We start from the raw sequence: 19,834 nt of genomic DNA on the forward strand, positions 1-19,834 counted from the left end.
GAATATATGCCATCTTGGGGTGGGGGGGAGGGTAGAAATGGGGAGAAAATTTGTAACTCAAAATCTTGTGGAAATCAATGCTGAAAACTAAATATATTAAATAATTTTTTTAAAAAAAAGATTCTAGCCAATTAAGCTAACTGTTGATAAACTCATTAAAAACAAATTAATAACCCCTACAAGTAAAGGGATATCTTCACAGTGACAGACGGTGGAGATAACAGAAGTCACAGGAAAGGTCCATTTCAGAAAGTCTTAGGCCAGAAGGAATCCATTACTTTTCTAATTAGTCAAGGAAGACATCAAGGAAGAGGAATGATTTTATAACCTGAATAAAGAAAGAAGCCTTGGCAAGCTAGTGGTGTGCAAATGATTCCAGGCCTGGATTCAGGCAGGGCTTGGAGGGAAGTGTGGGAAGAACACAGAAGCCTGAGGCAAGAGAAGGGAGCAGGTTAGGACCTGAGAGGAAACAAAGGAAGTGAGCTGGCTCCAACTGGTGTGCACTGGGCTTTGAGAGCGTAAGGATCCTGGTGTGGAAGAGGGGAGCAGTAGTATGTTTTATCAGTCAGAGTATTAAAAGCATTCAATTCTGATACTTTGTTCCACGTCCACAGAAAGATTGGATGAAATGGGCTATCACTACTGAAAAAACCACTGCCATGTGTCCTGCTGTCTCTAAGTACAGCCCTTCCCAAAAGCCACTGCACTGAAAGTGAGCTAGAGACAAGGCGGATGGAGTCAAGATGGCCTGGGCCTAGTCCAAGAATGGAAAGGAAAGGAAGTGAAAAGAAAAAATTCACAGATTCTGGCCACACAACAACCAACAATATCACATTAATGAAGATGGTCCATGACCAGTTTTTTAAGACAACTCAAATGTGGAGCTCTTTGTCTGCACAAAGGAAGAGAAAGGCTCATCCCTCTTTCCCTTCCTTAGGGACTGTCTACACAGCAGGAGTCTACAAGGATGGGTGGTGGAGTAGAGCTTTTCAGCAGTGTAACAACACAGGATGAGATATGAAGATAAAATGAAATCATTACTGTGGTTAAATCAACCATTAATGGAAGTTCCATAGTCCTTGTCCTGGCTGCAATCAATACAGTGCTCTAGGAGGTGATAAGCAGCAAAGGTTCACTTGGACACAGCTCAGTAAGCACAGGCTGGCCGGCAGACGCAGCTTCTGTAATAAAAAAATCCCCTGGAGGGAAAGCAACACCTGAACCCAAAGCCCAGGCCTTGGGTCTCTCCAGAGAAAGCATCAGAAATGATAGATGCCTGGGGTTCCCGAGGAAAGTAAGGCTCTGTCTTGTGGCAGAACAGCCCACCCTGTGCAGTTATGTTTACCTACAAAAGAAGCTGTTGGGAAGATCCTTTCTCCTGTTTGCAGGATTGGCTTCAGACATTCTGACAAAACACCATTCCAGAAAGAGAGAACAAACAGGCCTGTTTGGGAGAAATTTTGAGATTGCTCTTTGAAAAGGATTTAGTTTGTTAAAACAAGAGGAGACACTAGAAAAACGCCCATTTTTCACATTGTATAAGCTATTGTTTTTGTGTTATCACATTTCTATCCTTAAAAATCAGAATGCTTCTTTAGCTAAAGAATTACCAATCTTCTGAAAACACAGTTCTCCTCAGAAAGAAATGAGATGGGATCAATTTAAAAGGACATGAGAAAAAGGCTAAACATATGCCAGCAAGGACGACTAACCAGAGGACTGTGAATGTGTCATCTCAGTTTAGTAATAATACTAGCTAGCATTTAGAGGGCACTTTACAAATATTATCTCTTTGATGCTCACAACCACCCTGGGAGGTAGGTGCTATTATTATCCTCATTATACAGATGGGGACAGGAAGGTAGACAGAAGTTAAGGGACTTGCCTAAGGTCACACAGCTAGTAAGCATTTGTACTCAGGTCTTTCTGACTCTAAGCCCAGCACTCTATGCACCTGGATTCCCTCCCTTGAATATCCTTGGATACATTCAAGCTGTCAAATACCTATTTATACCCAACTCTCAATCCGGTAAAGAGATCAAAGCTGTGTAGCTTGGAACACATTTCTTTCTTAATTTAAAAAAAAAAACAACTTTTTTTTTTCTTTGCCTGTATGCCTGAAGTAGGCGATGTCCTAATTCTAAAGATGAAAAGTACACCTCCCTTTTGCCCTGGAGGGTAACATGCTTCTCCAGGGAATCTTCATGAGAGAGCCGGGGTTAGCAGGCCACTTTATCAGTGGAAAATGAAAGAGACTTTAAGCAGCATATCCTTGGAAACAATGTGCATCAGTGGCAAAGGCCAGAACAAAGGCATGGCCTTTGGTTCCCAGTTCAGGGCTCTGTGTTAAGGCTGTGATGAAGGGCAGAGCCAGAGCCCAGGAGACCTCACTCTCACAAAGGCTAAGCCCCTCAGCTTCCCCGTAGCCATGCCCCCCGGCTGCGCTTCAGCTGCCCGGGAACTGGACAAACGTTGGCGGCTCTTGGACTTAATGATAACAATATTGATGATGACGATGATGATGAGTTAGCCATAACACACCAAATATCACTATCACTGACACTAATAACTCACATAGATGTATCTTGCTGTAAGCTTTACAAAGCGCTTTCCTCAGAACCCTAGGAGGTAGGCATCACACAGAGGACTGAGGCTTAGGGAGGATAAGTGGCTTACTTGTGATTACACAGCTACACTCTGGTATATGAGAGCCACGGCCCCAACGCCAACCTTCCATGCCAGTGCTTTCCCCTAGGCCTCACTAATGGAGGTCTACTTCTAAGGAGTCACAAGCTCTGGGTGTGAATCCTGGCTCTGCCACTTACTACCTGTGTGATTTGGGGCAATTCACTGTATCTCGACCTCTCTGAGACTCAATTCCTCATTTGGAAAAGGAGGAGATAGGAACAGGAGACCTTTAAAGCTCCTTCCGGCTCAGCATCTATGATCCTATAGTCCTAACTGCTATTTACTCGATGTGTGACCTTGGGCAAGTCACTGAACTTCTCTGGGCTTCAGTTCCCCCTTCTATAAAATGAAGAGAAGAGTCTTCACAGCTGTCTTTTGCACAGGGTTACTGTGAGGATCAAATGAAAAGTTACTTATTATCTATAAAATACCACAGAAATATGGCATGTTGGTAATATGTTGGTAATGATATCAGTAGTACAATATTAAATAGCTAATTGTAATAATAATTATTATTATCATACTCAATCTAAATCAGCAAAAGGTCAATACGTCCAACCGAATGCCAAGTGAGTCATTACTATTTCATAAACGTCAAGTGAACCCTAAAGGACCTAACTCACGATGACATCATTAAAAAAATGCAATAAAACAAAACCCAGAGCCTTCCAGAGAAGAGCCACTCCAAGGGGCCCCTTCAGAGGACAGTGTGCTGGGCTCTAGGGCCTTACCGAGCACCTCCCCAATTACAGGCCTCCTGGGAGCCACAGAAAGGAGTAGGTGGATAAATTCTAGCTAAGGACTAAAGCGGGTGAGGCTAGTCCTGGCACACCATTCCAGAGGATGGTTATGCAACTGCCAGGCTGCATATACCTGCCATAGTGAAAGGGTTTTAGGTTGTTTATAAAGGGTGGCAGCTGCTCAGTTAATGATCATTCTTTGACAATTTATGTGTCTTAACAGGGACATTCAAGAAACAGGAGACACTGTCCCTACAAGTCTTGAAGGAAGATATTAAAAAAACTGGTCTGCCCGGGCCCAAACAAAACCAAGTCCCTTCTCAAGGTTCCCTTTAGAAAAACCTCCTTCCCTTTCTTCCCATTAAGGCCTCCACTTTGATTTGGGGATGCACCTCAAATGCTCATGAAATAAATCACTCCTGTAGGAGTTCTGACAGTGAACTTTCCTCTGTTCAAGGGAGAGGGAAATACAGGGCCTCTCACCCTATAAAACATCCCACTTTGGAGTAGTTCTAATTCCACCAAGTATGTGTTAGTCAAACAAAGCCTCCCTTCAGCAGACCAACAGACAGCCGATGCATAAGAGTAAGGCTCTCGCCCCCACGAGCTGACAAGAACTCCGTCCAAAAGTTCCCTTAAAACAGGTTTTAACTTCAGCTTGCATCACACGAGCGACTGGAAAAAGACGGATGGAGGAGATCAGAGGAAAAGCAATTACTTTTCCTGGGCTTCCTCTGTCTGGATTCTAAGGAGATGAAGAGACAATTCCATCGCAGACTGAAATGCTATTTAAACATTCTTGAAAATGTGGTCTTGCTCTCTGAAAGAAGAACTGTCTACTGGAGCATCCTGTGACCTGGGAGTACTGGAGGGGGTGGGGGTGGGAGGGGAACACCAACATGCCTGCCCTGCCACTGTATAATTTTCAGACCAGATCGCCAAGAATTGTGAGCGTGTGTATGTGTGTGTGTGTGTGTGTGTGTGTGTGTGTGTGTGTGTGTGTGAGAGAGAGAGAGAGAGAGAGAGAGAGAGAGAGAGAGAGAGAGAGAGAGAGATCCGGAGGTTAAATATAAATATCTACCCGCTCTATATCTACAAAGCATGACACGATGTAAAAGCCTGATGAATCACCCAGTTTCTTTTTCACGTATTTAGAAACAAAGTACCAGAGACTCTCCCAAGTATGTTTAAGTTTCCAGCAGACTGGTGGTTAACAGGGACTGGTTGAGTGACAGCAAGCAGCAGAGTTCCCTTTTCCAAACAGTAGTAAAGGGGGCAGCCTGGGAACACCCAGACCCCAATCCAGTGCTAATCCACTTCAAAGACGCGTCACGCTTCACATGTATCCAGATCCGGTGCTTATTCTAAAGGATTTCCATTCTTTCATAGCTGAATTCATGGGCCCAGCATGGGACCCAACTGCTGCAAGCACTGTGCCCATTCCATTCCTCCAAAGGTCACACTGGCATGGACCCCATCCATGCCCCTAGCTCCAATGGTGGTTCTTCAGGGAGTGCAATTACTCAAACCAAAAATAAAAGCAATTAGGACTAAGAAGCAAGCTAACAGTTTAAGAAGCTGAAATGGGACACAACCCTAAGAAGATGCCTCTAAAAAGCACTCGGTCTACCTACCAGGGAAAAAGGTTAAAAAATAAATGGAAGAAGATAGCTCTGTAAAGGGAGAGGGAGAGATGAAAGACAATCTCATTACTGTCAGACTGGAATGGAAAAGACAGAAGTATAAATAGAACTGTAAATGCAAGACCCTCATTACCACCCGATTACTGGAATTCTTGGAGCAAGAAGCCGTTTCCTGAGAGCAACTAGAAAAGTAAAGAGAAACCTAAGAGAACAGGAAGTCCTTTAATCACATGTGGAGAACTGCGCTGAGTGCCCAAGTACCAAATGAACCAGTCTCTACCCGAAAGGAACATACAGTCTATTGGCTACGTTAAAAGGAGGAGGACAGAAGTTAGGATGGCCTAAGTAAGTGATCAATGGTATTAAAATATTATGGGACAGACACAGTAAATCTGTATTTTTTAAATAAGAAAGCATCAACTAAAGAAAGTCGAAGAAAATACACAACAGAACTGGGACTACTGGAAGAAGAAGTAATTCTAAAGGGAATCAAGAACCTTTCAGTCATTCCTTCAACAAACATTTAATAAATGCTTGTGTATCAGATACTGTGCTAGTAGTAGAGATAGCCAAAACAGCAAAATAATCCCAGCCCTCAAGGAACTTAATGGCTATGGAGGGAAGGGGTAGAGGAGAAATAATGAAGTTCGTGGATATTCTTCTATGACCATGATTCCTAAAAGAAAAACTTTTTTGTTTCGGATTTGTGATTGATTTCCTTTGTGAAGGGAATTCCCAGTGAGGAAAGTGGCTCCACTGATGCAGACTGATTTATAATCTCTGAGAGCCATTTGGCACCCTGAGAGGCGACTTGGTCAGGCCTACTCAGCCAACGAGCGCCAGGGGCACACAGACCTTGATCTTAGGGAGTCTTTGAGACTCCAAGGCCAAGCATCTACCCTGAATGTTAAGATGCATAAAATAAAACCTGACTGTACAGGAAATCATTCATGGATTATCACCTGGCCCTTCTGTCATCTGACTCCCCCCACCCCCCACACGCTCTTTTGCTGTCCTCCTGATCTGTGGAATTTGTGGATTCATTCAGTGTGAGCTTTTACCTCCTGGCTGAGGTAGTATGAGAACCAGAGGCTGGAACACATTTCAGAGATATCAGGAAAGGTCTCAACCACTTTTTCTGCGGTCAAAGGGTCTCATCCAGCAGTAGCGCAGAGAACAAGCAAGGGCAGAGGAGTTGTGTGATGCTAGGGACAGTGAGCTAGAGGAGTTCAGGCCATACTGCCACAGCCACAGACTATCCACACCTTTTGTCCTTGGAAACCACCTTGCCATGGGTGTCAATAGTGCAAAGATAACAAGAAGGCCCACCACGAGCCACCCCTCCTGCTGGAGACTCAAGCCATAGCCGCGGCTTCCTGACTGGGATAGCTCAGCACCAAGAAGGCAGCCCAGCCTATTGGTCATTTAGGGACTAAAGCCTCTGGGGGCAAGGGACAAGGAGAAGGAAGAATCCAAGGCTACTTACGTGCCTTCCATCCTGCCCCACGTTAGTCTGGCCTCTCACTACTGTTCGAATGTTGTCATCCAGCCTCCTGGCGGAAAAAAGAAAATGGTGAAATTCACAAAACAATCTCCATCTTGGGCAGACTGGAGTCAGAAGCATTCTGTAATTTATTGCATAGCTTCTTGCCTGCAGATTCCATGCTGCTGTTCCCCACCACCACGCCCCCAAAAAAGCCAAAGAATTTTAAAAAAAAGAAATAAGCACAAAGGACTGAGGGAGGTCCAGGCCATGGCAGTGACAGTGACAGCCTGGAGGCCAGGAGCCCACCGTGGCCATCTTGTCTTGTTTGTTTAAAAATGCTACATGTTTGGTCATAATTCTTCTCCACAACTTGACTAGTGCATAAAGTAATTCAATGCGAAGTTATACATGATAGTTATATGAGATTCCATGCCGTCTTGGGGAGGGAGGGGGGAGGGAGGGGAGAAAATCTGAAACTCAAAACTATGTAGAACCATGTGTGGTAAACTAAAAATAAATAAATAAATTTAAAAAAAAAAGAAACAGTTAATAAATATTTTATCTAATTCAAAAAAAAAAAAGCTACATGTGCTTCAGATTCAAACACAAATTAACAAAAACCAAAGGCCCAGTTCCTATTCTTTCCCACGCGGGCCGGTCTGCTGAGAGCTAAGAAGAACTAAGAAGAAAGACAATGGCACTTTATGGCAAGAAGACACATGATTTAAACAATTTGAGAGAAAAACTGGTCCTGAGGAGTCTGGCTAGCACGACAGCTTGAAGGAGGCCAAGATAGCCCAGAATCGACTGTTAATCATCCGGGCCCCAGGAATCCAGTGTGGATCTTTACAGTTAAGGCTTCCTCCCTGCTGTCGCTCAATGTCAGCCCTTCCACCGCATCTCACTGAATAACTTGTATGAAGAACTAATAAGTTATGGAGCAGGGATGAGAGGAGGCATGAAGGGGATCATCAAAGGCTTCCCTGTGTCTCTGTACACCTGCAGTGTGGTCTCCACTAATAATCTGCTGCCATAAGTCTGTGACACTCAACACTCCTCTGCAGGGGTGCTCTGGTATGCGGGAAAGAGTACTGAACTTGGAGGCAAGGGAAGCCTGGGTTCAAGTGCCACTCCTATCACTTACTAGCTGGGAGACTTTGAGCAAGTCACAATCTATCTGCCAACTTCTCCACCTGTAAATTGGGAATAATATTACCCACAACAGAGGTCTTGCAAGCAACAAATGAGATAATGTTCACAAAGTGTTTTGTAAACCTTAAAATACCAAATAAATGTCAGCTTTTGTTATTATTGTGAACCTACTCAAACTTACTAGTGGCATGGGTTACAAAGGCCCAGAGGGAGATGAGGGGAAAAAAAAAAATCATTCCCTAGACTCAAAATGAACACTGTCTTCATTGAAAATGTAAGTAAGGAAATAATAAACAACTTTAGCAAAGTTGCAGGATATAAAATAAACCCACATAAATCCTCAGCATTCCTATACATTACTGACAAAGCCCAACAGCAAGAGATAGAAAGAGAAATTCCATTCAAAGTTACTGAAGGCACTATAAAATATTTGGGAGTCTATTTGCCAAGACAAACCCAGGGCCTATATGAACATAACTATGAAACACTTTTCACGCGAATAAAATCAGATCTAAATAAATGGAGAAATATCACTTGCTCATGGTTAGGCCGAGCTAATATAATAAAAATGACAATTCTACCTAAATTAATCTATCTATTCAGTGCCATACCAATCGAACTACCAAAAAATTTTTTTACCGAGCTGGACAAAATAATAACAAAATTCATTTGGAAAAACAAGAGGTCTAGAGTATCTAGGATATTAATGAAAAGACATGCTAGAGATGGTGGTTTAGCCACACCAGATATTAAACTGTACTACAGAGCAGCAGTCATCAAAACTGCCTGGTACTGGTTAAGAAACAGGGGTGTGGATCAGTGGAATAGGATAGGTACACAAGTAGGTGAAATCAACAAGTTTAGCAATCTACTCTTTGATAAACCCAAAGAAGACAGTTTCTGGGCTAATAATTCACTATTTCACAAAAACTGTTGGGAAAATTGGAAAATGGTAGGGAAAAAACTGGGCATAGACCAATATCTTACACCATATACCAAAATAAAGTCAAAATGGGTTCATGATTTAGGAGTAAAAGTTGATACTCTAAATAATTTGGGAAAGCAAGGAATAGTTTACTTATCAGATTTGTGGAAAAGTAAAGAATTCATGACCCAACAAGAGATAGAGAGCATTACAAAATGCAAAATGGATAATTTTGATTATGTCAAATTGAAATGTTTTTGTACAAAAAAAGCCAATGCAACAAGAATTAGGAGGCAAGCAGAAAATTGGGAGAAAATCTTTGCAACTAGTATCCCTGATAAAGGCCTCATCTCTAAAATATACAGGGAGCTAAGCCAAATATATAGGAATACAAGCCATTCCCCAATTGAGAAATGGTCAAAGGATATGAACAGGCAGTTTTCAGAGGAAGAAATTAAAGCTATCTACAGGCATATGAAAAAATGCTCTGGATCGCTGCTGATTAGAGAAATGCAAATCAAAACAACTCTTAGATACCACATCTCTCCTGTCAGATTGGCTAAAATAACAAATCAGGAGAATGATAAATGCTGGAAAGGATGTGGGGAAATTGGAACATTGTTGCATTGCTGGTGGAGTTGTGAGCTGATCCAGCCATTTTGGAGGGCGGTGTGGAACTATGCCCAAAGGGCTATAGAAATGTTCATACCCTTTGACCCAGTAATACCACTTCTAGGGTTGTATCCCAAAGAAATCATGCAAGCGGGAAAAGGAACCATATGTACAAGAATATTTATAGCAGCTCTCTTTGTGGTAGCCAAGAATTGGAAAGCAAAGGGATGCCCATCAATTGGGGAATGGCTGAACAAGCTGTGGTATATGAAGGTGATGGAATACTATTGTGCCATAAGAAATGGGGATGATGCAGACTTCATAACAACCTGGAAAAACCTACACGACATAATGCAGAGTGAGCGGAGCAGAGCCAGGAGAACGTTGTGCACAGCCACAGATATGTGGATTCCGTGAGGACCAACCCTGACATACTGCGCTTCTTTCAGCAACCTAAAGGGGCAAGGACAATTCCAGGGGACTCACGATGGAGAATGCTATCTTCATTCAGAGAAAGAACTGCGAAGTTTGAATACAGACTGAGGCACACTACATGCTCGCCTTTTCTGCTTCTCTTTTGTTTTTGTTTTTGGGGTTTTTTTTTTCTTGTTTGTTTTGGTTTTTTTTTTTTTTTGGTTCTGTTTCTTCTTTCTCATGATTCATTCCATTGGTCAAAATTCTTCTCCACGACTTGACTAGAGCATAAATTAATTCAATGCGAAGTTATACATGACAGTTATATGAGACTTCATGCCGTCTTAGGGAGGGAGGGTGGAGGGAGGGGAGAAAAACTGGAACTCAAAACTATGTAGAACCGTGTGTGGTAAACTAAAAATAAATAAAACACCTTTAAAAAAAAAAAAAAAAAAAAAGAAAATGTAAGTAAGCCGAGAATGGGAGGCCCAGTGCCAACCTCATCAGCTAGGCCACTTCCCGGGCAGGAAGAAGGGCAAGGCCAGTCAGTTCTCTCCAGCCATTTGGCCCAGAAATGCCATGGCTACTGCTAGGCACATACCCCAAGGAGGTCAATAATCAAAAGAAAGGTCTCATACATAACACAATAGTGACAGCAGCCCTTTTTGTACTGTCAAAGACCTGGAAGAAGGCACGTACCCATCAATGGGGAATGGCTAAGCCAACTGTGCACATCATAGGGGAGAGGTCTGTGATTTCACTGCTGTAAGCAACTCCCGATGAACAAATTCCCATCGCCAATGCAGCTGAGGAGTAACTTCTCTGTAATTTATAACCTTGGAGAGCTGTCAAACTCCATTATGGAGCAGCGGATTAAAATGAAATTCGGCAATGTTTAACAAAATAAGTTAAAATACAACATAGATAAAGCCAACTTGTGGTTTTCTAAATCAATATGCAGCCCCCAGTTTTTGTTTCGGTTTGATACCACCAGCCTAAGCCCTGGGAAGTTACATAGCCTGTCCAGCGTCACAAGGCCAGTATGTGTCGAAAATAAGACTCAAAACCGAGTCTTCCTGACTCCAAAGCCCCCTTTTTTCACTACATTACACTGCCTCTCATGGCACATGTGTATAATGAAATCTATGACACTATATAGCATAATGAAATGATGCTGTGATGAACACAGAGAAGATTAAGACAACTTATATGAATTGGTGCAGGGTGAAGAAAGCAGAACTCAGAAAAAAGATACACATAACTACAATAATGGAAACATCAAAATGAACAAAACTGGATGCTGAGAAATTAAAAAGATTAAGCTTGGTCCCAAAGAAAGACATGAGAATGTACTGCCCTTCCTTCTTAGGGGAGGTGTGGGGTGGGGGCGAGGGATTAGAAGGGGAATGACTGGGGCGGGGAGGTGGGGGGGCCAACCACGAGTGTGGAATATTGCCCAGAAAGCTCAATTTAGTTGGTGAGTTGGTTAGTTTTGCTGAACGTTTTTTTTATTCTTTGGTAGAAGGAAAAGCTCTCTGGGAGAGGAAAAGGGGAAGGAAACATCAGGAAACAAATGATGCAAAAACAAATGATGTCCATGAAATTTGATTTTTAATAAAATTAAAATAATTCATAATACTAAGTTGGTTTCCCCTTGACGCCTCCCTGGAGAGTTCTGAAGCCCACATTCCCCAATGGTCATCTGGTGTATATGTTAGGGCCCAAGCACAGCTCTATTTTACTAAGTCTAAAGAAAGCCCAATGCAGGTTGGTCTGCTCACAGGGAAAAAAAAAGCTGTATCATTTATTACAAAATCCAGCAGAACTGCTTTTGCTTTTCTTTGGTTATCCATGTTTGGGGCTAGCCTTGCTACTGCTCCCTCCTCCTTGTACGACTAATTGAGACTAATTGAGAGAATCCTACGGATGAAAGTGAGGTGTTTAAAAAAACAATCCAGATAAAACTTGAGATTTCAAAGTTCCTTCTGGCTAAGCACTATCTAGAAGATAACAGCTGAACCAACACATGCTTTGGCCTGCATGCAACTTATGGAGACAAGGCAAATGCTGGGTTACATACCTTATTTTCAATCGAATTTTGTTCACGACTTCATCTATGTTTGCCAGAGACTAAAGAGGGAAAAAAGAGAGAGTCAGTCTAGCTGTTATTTCAGTTAATAGAATTTCCTTTCCTTGGAAAATCACAGGCTGCATTTGTGAGCCCTTTAAATGAAGACTAACAGCATTGACTACCTTATAAATGAAACCGGTCCCCTCTTCCAGCCTCAGGACTATAGATGACAGAAAATTTGAGGAAATGCTGCCCTCTCGTGGAAAAAGGTGAAATCTCAACGTTACAGTGTGGAAGAAAACACAGAAAGAGGTGAAGGAAATCACCAAAAGCTCCTAACCTAATGACTTTCTGAAATCCATGGGCAGCTTTAGCCAAGAACATATAATGCAATGAGATGAACTCCTCCTATTGGGGAGGCCAAAGTTATTGTACTTCAGCAGAAATGCATATGGAATATTACCCCTGGGGGTCAGGAGACCTGGCCCTAGTTCCATCCTTTACTTAATTCTGGGCAGGTTACTTCACTGCTCTGGGCCTCAGTGCCCTCATCTGTCAGATGAAGCAGGTAAAAGGGGCAAGAATGCCTAGTAGTGTCTGGGGACCGCTGAACAAATGCCCTGCTAGAGGGCACTGCTGCCCAAACTCAGGTCAAGAACCAAACTGCTGACACACGAGCTCTCCAGCGAGATCTTGAAGGATTCTAAATTCTGCATCAAAATGTTCAGAGGGACTGAACACACTTGTCAATTCTCCACCCAAGACATCCCTGGTAGAGAGAGAGAAGAGATTCCTGTTCAGGTAGGACTAGACTCGACGACCTCTGAAATCCCTGCACCTCTGTGGTTCTGCGATTCCTTCCTGAACCTTCCCACTGCCAGTACCTTGACTCAGGCCAACTCTGACTCTCCCCCAGGTTACTACAAAGGCCTACAAACCAGTGACCCTGCCTGAATTCTCTTCACTTCCTGTCCATCTTATGCATTCTTGCTCAACTGGTCCCTCTGAAAGACAGGTATGATGCCATCCCACAACGACTTACAAGACATGCTGTTTTAGGGCCCTCCATAAGCCGAGGGTTGCAGGATCAGATTTAGAGCCAGAAAGGACCTCACAGGTCATCTAGGCCAATCTTGCTGAAAGTCTCCACAAGTCCCCAGTAAGGTGCAAGCAAGCACACCTTTCAAGTGACTGTGGCAGTAAATGAGTGAGAACCTTGGCCATAACCTTGAGCCTGAAATACCAGGCACTACCCTGAACCGTCAAGGCACTGTGGTGGCCTGGCCCCTGGCATCTGTGAAGCGTTGATCATTTTTCCTTCCCCCTATATCTGCAGCACTTTATCAGTGGTGAAATGAAAACACAGGAACATTAGGCAACTTCTCCAAGGTTACAATTGGGGACACAGTCAAGATTCAACTCTCCAAGGTCACGATCAAGATTAAAACCAACCAGCCCTACTTCTGATCCTCCATCCACTGCAGCCTGCATCACAAACTCACTAGAGGCTTCAAAGGCCACTGGCCAGCATCTAGGGATCAGAGGAGCTAAGTGTTGCCAGTTCACTTTTGAAAACTTCTAGAATGTTCTACATTCTCCTTGGTAGTTATCTTCAGAGTTTAGAAAGAAAAAAAGTCTTGCTTATATTGGAAAAGCAGCAAGTGCAGAGGCCCTAGTGTTGGCTTTGGAGTTCAAGGATTTGAATTCTGACTTTGTCTCTTACTGCCTGGGTAACCTTGAACAAGCAATGTCATCTCTCTTCAAATAACCCTTTTAAAGAATTACCAGGTGGGAAAGGCCCCTCCTTACTCCAACTCACACCTCTTTCTTCAAACAGGTTTCATTCTTTATTCAAGTCAGATGCTCCCTAAATTCTCCCAGGCAGATAAGATCCTGTCATTCATTTTTTTTAAAGCACCTTCCTCTCCCCATAATACACTCTCACTCTTCCAATGTTACTAAACCACACCTCAGTCTGCTCTCTTCCCAGTTCAAAACCCTCTAGCTCATAGCCAAGGAATATCTGCGTGCCCTGGGGCACACACAACAGCTCCAGTTTCCAAACTTTGCCTGCGAAGCTTCTAACAACAAACACTGACCCTAAAGGAAGCTGAGCAAGCCATGGCACTGTTTAATCTGTTCTCTCTTCATCGAGGTTTCCTGGAAATTGATGTTAACAGTGACCTTCGGGCATATCATCTATGCTACTATAATGCTGGGGCTAGCTGGAGGAGACACCCCTCCTCACTCTGGGAGCTTCTGAATGACAGAGAGGATCACCTATTCCCACGGGTATGATCAGATGTGATCCTAGTATTACTAACGGCACCTCGGGAGGTTCTACTGTATCCATCTCTAGTTGACACAGACCCGTGCACCTTGGGTCAACAGGTTAGAGAGCAGAGAAAAGGGGGCGTGGAATGCATGGTCAGTATCAGGTTCTGTCTCCAGTTCTAAGTTCTTTTTTGGTTTCAGAGGAACCTTGGGCTGGGTGTGGAGAGACTAACTCCCAAACCTCTCTGACAGAATCAGACCAAAGCACTGACTCCTACCAGAACCATCTTCTCTTAGTTTCCAAGTCCAACAGCCTCCTCTCACCATTCCTGACCTTTCTGCAGCTACAGACACCGAGGACCCCGCCTCCCTTCAGAAGCCTTTTTCCTTCAGTGCCTATAACAGCTCTTCTCAGGCTCCTTTATGGGATTCTCCGCCATGATCTGGCCCCTTGGCACATGTGTACCAGGGGCCCTCTCCTCTTCTTTCCACACATTCTCTCATCTGCTCCCATGGGTACTGATACCAGAAGACCGTCAAGCTACATGGCCAGGCCACACCTCTCTCCTAAGCCTCAACGACCACCAGTTGCCCATCACCATATGTACAGCCCATTGGCATATCAGACAAGCCCAAAATGGAATTCGTTTTCTTTCAGCCCAAACCCATCCCTCCTCCTAACTTCTCTGCTGCTGGACATCAAGAACAAAGTTCTCAGGGCAAGAAGGCCTAGTTTGGAATCCCGCCTGGGATATCTGGTGCTGGGTGAGGCTGAGTAAGTCACAACTTCTCTGGGTCCTGATCTGTAAACTGGGAACCAGGGTCATTGGGGTGATCTCTGCATTTATAAACCTTGAAGAACTATATGGATATCAGGAATTGTTTTTATTGCTGTTAAAGGCACCACCATTCTCTTAGTCACTCAGGTTACACCCCCAGAATCAATCTTTACTCTTTCCCGCCTCTCTCTCCCCAAAATCAATCAGCGATTAAGTCTTGTCAATTCTCCCCCTGCAGTATCTCTTACATCCTTTCCTTCCTCTCCCAGAGGTTCCCAAAGTGGGTGATACTGCCCCCGGAGGTACTGGAAGGATCCAGGTGCTAGCAGTCCCAGGTGCAATTGGGGAGTGTTGAAAAATAAGGAGGCACTGGAAGCATAAGAAAAAAAAATTTTGAAAAACCATTCGTACAAGCTTCTTCTGTTGTATAACAGAGTTAAAGTTGTAGCGATTACATTATTTTCCAAATAAACCCACAAAATGCAAGTTATAACCAATCAGTGGTCAAGTCCACTGACAGGAAGACTTGCTTAACAGGTGAGTGTTGGCAGGCAAGCGTGTTGTGAATCATCAGGAAGTCCAGAATGCATTAGCAGGAATATGTTTGTGTAATGACTCATTTACAACGATTACTATACAATTACATGATGCGATATTGCATCATATGTATTTCAATGCAGGAAAAACACCACAAATTTATAATAAATTATTAAATTTAAGATGCATCATTTAAAAAAATTGTTTTTGAAATGATGCAAATTTAAAAAAAAAATTAAAAGGTTAAAGAAAGTAGATTTCCAGGAAGGTGCTGAATATTTTTTTAAAGGGGCAGTAGACCACATAAGTTGGGGAACCTCTGGCCATACCACCCTAGTTCAGGCCCTCTTCACCTCCAGTCTCCCTGCCTCTTATTTCTTCCCTCTCCAATTCATCCTCCACAGTTCTGCCATTGTCATTCCACCCACTCAAGAATACTCAGTGGCTCCCTATTGCCTATAGGATAAAATACAAAAGATGTTATTTGACACCTAAAACCCTCCCCAAAATGCCTTACCTCTCCATAACAGCTTCAAATTACTCTCCCATTATTCCTCCTTTTGTGTTCTACATTCCTGACAAACTGGCCTTGCTTCCTTTAAGGTTCAGCTCAGAGGCCAGATCTTACCCCAAGGCCTTTCTTCAGTGCCCTCACTTATCAGTGCTCTCCTCTATCTCCCCCCCCCCACCCCCCCGCCATATTATGGAACCTTGACTTCTCTGTGTACATTTTGTATCCACTTGATAAAACATGTTTTTTTTTTCCTGTATGTTCTTCATGCCCAGTACACTGCCTAGAGAAAGGTTTTAAAAAATGCCTGCCGATCTGAGGTACTGCCTCATACCTATCAGATTGACTAATAGAAAAGGAAAATGACAAATGCTGGAAGGGATGTGGGAAAATTGACACTAATGCACTATTGGTGGAGTTGTGAACTGATTCAACTATTATGCAGAACAACTGGGAACTCTGCCTAAAGGGCTATAAAACCATGCGCACCCTCTGACCCAGCAATACTAGGTCTACATCCCAAAAAAGATAAAAAAAAACAAAAAGGAAAAGGACCTATATGTACAAAAATATTTACAGCAGCTCTTTTTGTGGTGGCAAAGAATTGGAAATTCAGGGGATGTCCATCAATTGGGGAACGGCTGAACAAACTATGTTATATGACTGGGATGGAATACTGTTGTGCTGTAAGAAATGGTGAGCTGGATGCTCTCAGGAAAACCTGGAAAGACTTACATGAACTGATGCAAAGTGAAATGAGCAGAACCAGGAGAACACCGTACACGGTAACAGCAATACTGTAAGATGATCAGCTGGGAATGACTGAGCTATTCTCAACCGTATACTGATCCAAGACAACTCCAAAGGACCTGTGATGAAAAAATGCTATCCATCCCCAGAGAAAGAACTGATAGAGTCTAACTACAGATCTAAAGCATACTTTTTCAAACTTGATTTTTCTTTTTTTTAATTTTATTTTGGTCTGTTTTCTTTTTCAACATGACTAATATGGAAATACATTTTGCATGACTACACACATATAACTTATACATGAATGTTGAAAATTGTTTTTACATGTAATTGAAGGAAAATACAATACCAAATAAAAAAATTAATTTAAAAAATGTCTGTTGCATGATGGTGACTAGTACAATGTCAAAAGGCAGTGGGCTTCCATTCAGAGCTACTAGAGCAATACGGCCCTAAACGGGAGGGCACTTGGTGCCTAATGATCTTTGTATCTCCCTCAACTCCAAGCACCATCCAAAACATGAGAGACCCTTCAGCCTCTGGTGAATGAATGTTAAGCAAATCCAGGCTGAGGCCAGACAAAGCATCAGACAGGAGGCTGCCCCCACCAGGCAGGGTCACAGGGGAAATGCCCCACCTTCCCCTGGATTAGGTCACCTGCCTAAGCCCCAGACTCCAGCATTAATGTGCCAACTAGATATCAGAGAGGATAATGGGAGAAAAACAGAGGCCTGTGCTCTTTGGTCCCTCCCCTCTGATATCACTTAATAGGCACTCCTGTCCACATTAGGCTTTGAAATTTACAGAGAGTTTCCTACAACAACCCTGGGGGGCAGGGAACAGAAGGGCTATCGTTCCTTACGTTTTATGGACAAGGTACTGGGGCTCAGAGGCCCCAAGGGTCCCCCAGCTAGGAAGCATCAGAGCCAGGCTCTGAGCCCCCAGAACCTCATCCTTACCCTCATTACACGAGTTTTCCAGCAGAGCACATTGGGAGATGCCAAGATGAAAAGGCCATGGTGCCTGCAATTCTCTAGGAGGTCCTTACTCTCTTGGAGCATTGAAGGCATATGGGAGGAGGGGGGATGAGCTCCCTGTCAATGAAGGTCTTCCGGCAAAAGCTAGATAACTAAGGACCGCTCGGTACGATTCTTTTTTAGACTGAGTGGCCTCTGAGGTCCCTGCCACAGATGACATTCTGGGAAATGTGTTGTTTCCATGGGCAAACACTACAGGCTTCCAGGCTCCCAGATCTAGAGTAGGAAGGGCTAATTCATGGGCAAAGGGACCTGTCAAGACCACACAGGCATTACGTGGATCATTGGTCTAGGCTGCAAGTGGGGGGAGAGAGAATCTGTGGCCCTCTAGGTCTTCAAGTGTGGCCCCTCTGACTGAATCCAAACTTCACAGAACAGATCCCCTTAATAAAAGGATTTGTTCTATAAAACTCAACGATTCCTCTGACCTTCTGCTGGGCCAATGCTCAGCCCTGGGCCACCACTTCCAGGTGTCTTGTCTGCCAAACGATGGCGACCTTCTAGTCTGCTGTTCTTAAGGCAGAAAGAACAGGAGGCTCGCAAGGCAGATCCGGTCACAGCTGTGTGACCTTGGACAGGACACCTCATTTCTGTGGGCCTCGGTTTCCTCATCAGAACAAAGGGAACAATGACGGCATTGCCCATGGTGCTGGGTGGGTGTGAGAATCAGGAGGTGATGACAGGGGTGGGTAAAATACTACGTGTGATTGCTCTGCTTTCCCGGGCTGGGTGGGGTGTATCTACTGAAGACTCAGAAAACCCTAAGAGGAAGTTAAAGAAAAACAGAGTTCATTTCACCTTCCACTAAGCCCACACCCAGCAGGACCCTGTCAAGTGCCTGCTTTCTTAAAGGAGACGTGGGAAGGGCCGACAGAGAGCAGGCCTAGAAATTAGGAAAATCTGGGATTGAGTCCTGTCTAGAATGCTGCACCTGGAGCCAGGTACACCCAATTTCAAATGCTTACTAGCTGCGTGACCCTGGCCAAGTCATTTGACCTCGCCTGCCTCAGTTTCCTCATCTCAAAATAAAGATAATAACAGCACTTACCTTCCAGAGTTGAGGATCAAGTGACATATTTGCAAAGCACTCTGCAGACCTAGAAGCTTGATAAAGCTAGCTATTATTACTATTATCATGATTATTATTATGAGCAATGGATTCTTCAGTAAATTATTTAATCTCTCAGTGCCCTGTGGTACTTTCTAAGGCTCTAAGGTGCACAACAGCTGCTGCTATCTTTCAGTGGAAGGAGTTTCCTCATTAGGAGTTCCTTGCGCTGATGAAATCCTGGGTATGGTTAAAAACCACCACCACCACCCCGGCACCAAACCCAGGTCAGCACCTAGCACAAACAGGCAGAGGGAAGAGACCTCCTGCTGGTTAGGAAGGGAGCAGGGACAGGCTGAAGTAAGAATTTTGTGAAATCAGAAAGCTAGAAGGTTCTCACACTGACTCATCCCAGACAACTAAGGATGTATTCTGTTGTTTCAATGCCTCTTGGAAAGGAGTTACATCCCAACTTCCAAGTCGTCCCTTGACCTAGGAAATTCTACCTTGTGTGTCACCTAAATGCTCAATGCCCCTGCTCTTGGCCCCTGACCCCAGTGCTCTTTTCCCTCAATCAACAATTAGCTGAACTCCCTGCCCCCAACTTGGCATGAATAACCCCAGCAATTCATTAATCGACAGTGGAGATCTCAGTGCAGAGGATATGATTTCAGAGAAGATGTCTATATAATAAAAATATTTCCATGTTCCAGAATAAGGTGACCATGTAGGCCCAACTACAAATTCCCTATAATGAATAGCATCACACTGTAACATTTTCCCTGGTTCCTGTCCACGGACCTGTTACTCGCCAGGATGGAAATGTCTCCTGCTAGGGCATCTGCCCAGCAGACGAGAAGCAGGTGGGGAAGGGGAAGCAGAGCAAGCCTATGGCCAGACTTTCCAAGCCAGCCCCATTCACCGGCCATCGAGTCAAGTCAGCAAACTTTTATTAAGGGCTCAGTGCTAAGGCATGGGGATGAGAAGAAGATGTATGGCGGATAAATTGGATTTTGCAAACTGACTGCATCAATCCATAATTACAGAGAGAAGGCAGTAAGGAAGACCAAGACAGGCAGTAGGTCATTTTTGATTCTGCCTCCCACTCTATCCCCATCACATCTGCAAGAAAGCCCACCTTACTACCAAACCAGCCTACAAAATAAA

At 43.8% G+C, this 19,834-nt stretch overlaps 1 protein-coding gene across 1 annotated transcript in view; it reads right to left on the minus strand.

Moving 5' to 3' along the window:
• Nucleotides 1-19,834, minus strand: part of VPS53 (VPS53 subunit of GARP complex) — a 146,203-nt gene that overhangs the window by 113,643 nt on the left and 12,726 nt on the right. The window contains exons 3-4 of the mRNA XM_036766701.1: nt 11,741-11,790; nt 6,558-6,624 (exon numbers count right to left, since the gene is read on the minus strand). Coding sequence (XP_036622596.1) covers nt 6,558-6,624; nt 11,741-11,790 — 117 coding nt within the window. The remainder of the gene's footprint in view (nt 1-6,557; nt 6,625-11,740; nt 11,791-19,834) is intronic.

This window comes from Trichosurus vulpecula, chromosome 7 (assembly GCF_011100635.1).
Source record: "Trichosurus vulpecula isolate mTriVul1 chromosome 7, mTriVul1.pri, whole genome shotgun sequence".
Classification (NCBI taxonomy): domain Eukaryota; kingdom Metazoa; phylum Chordata; class Mammalia; order Diprotodontia; family Phalangeridae; genus Trichosurus; species Trichosurus vulpecula.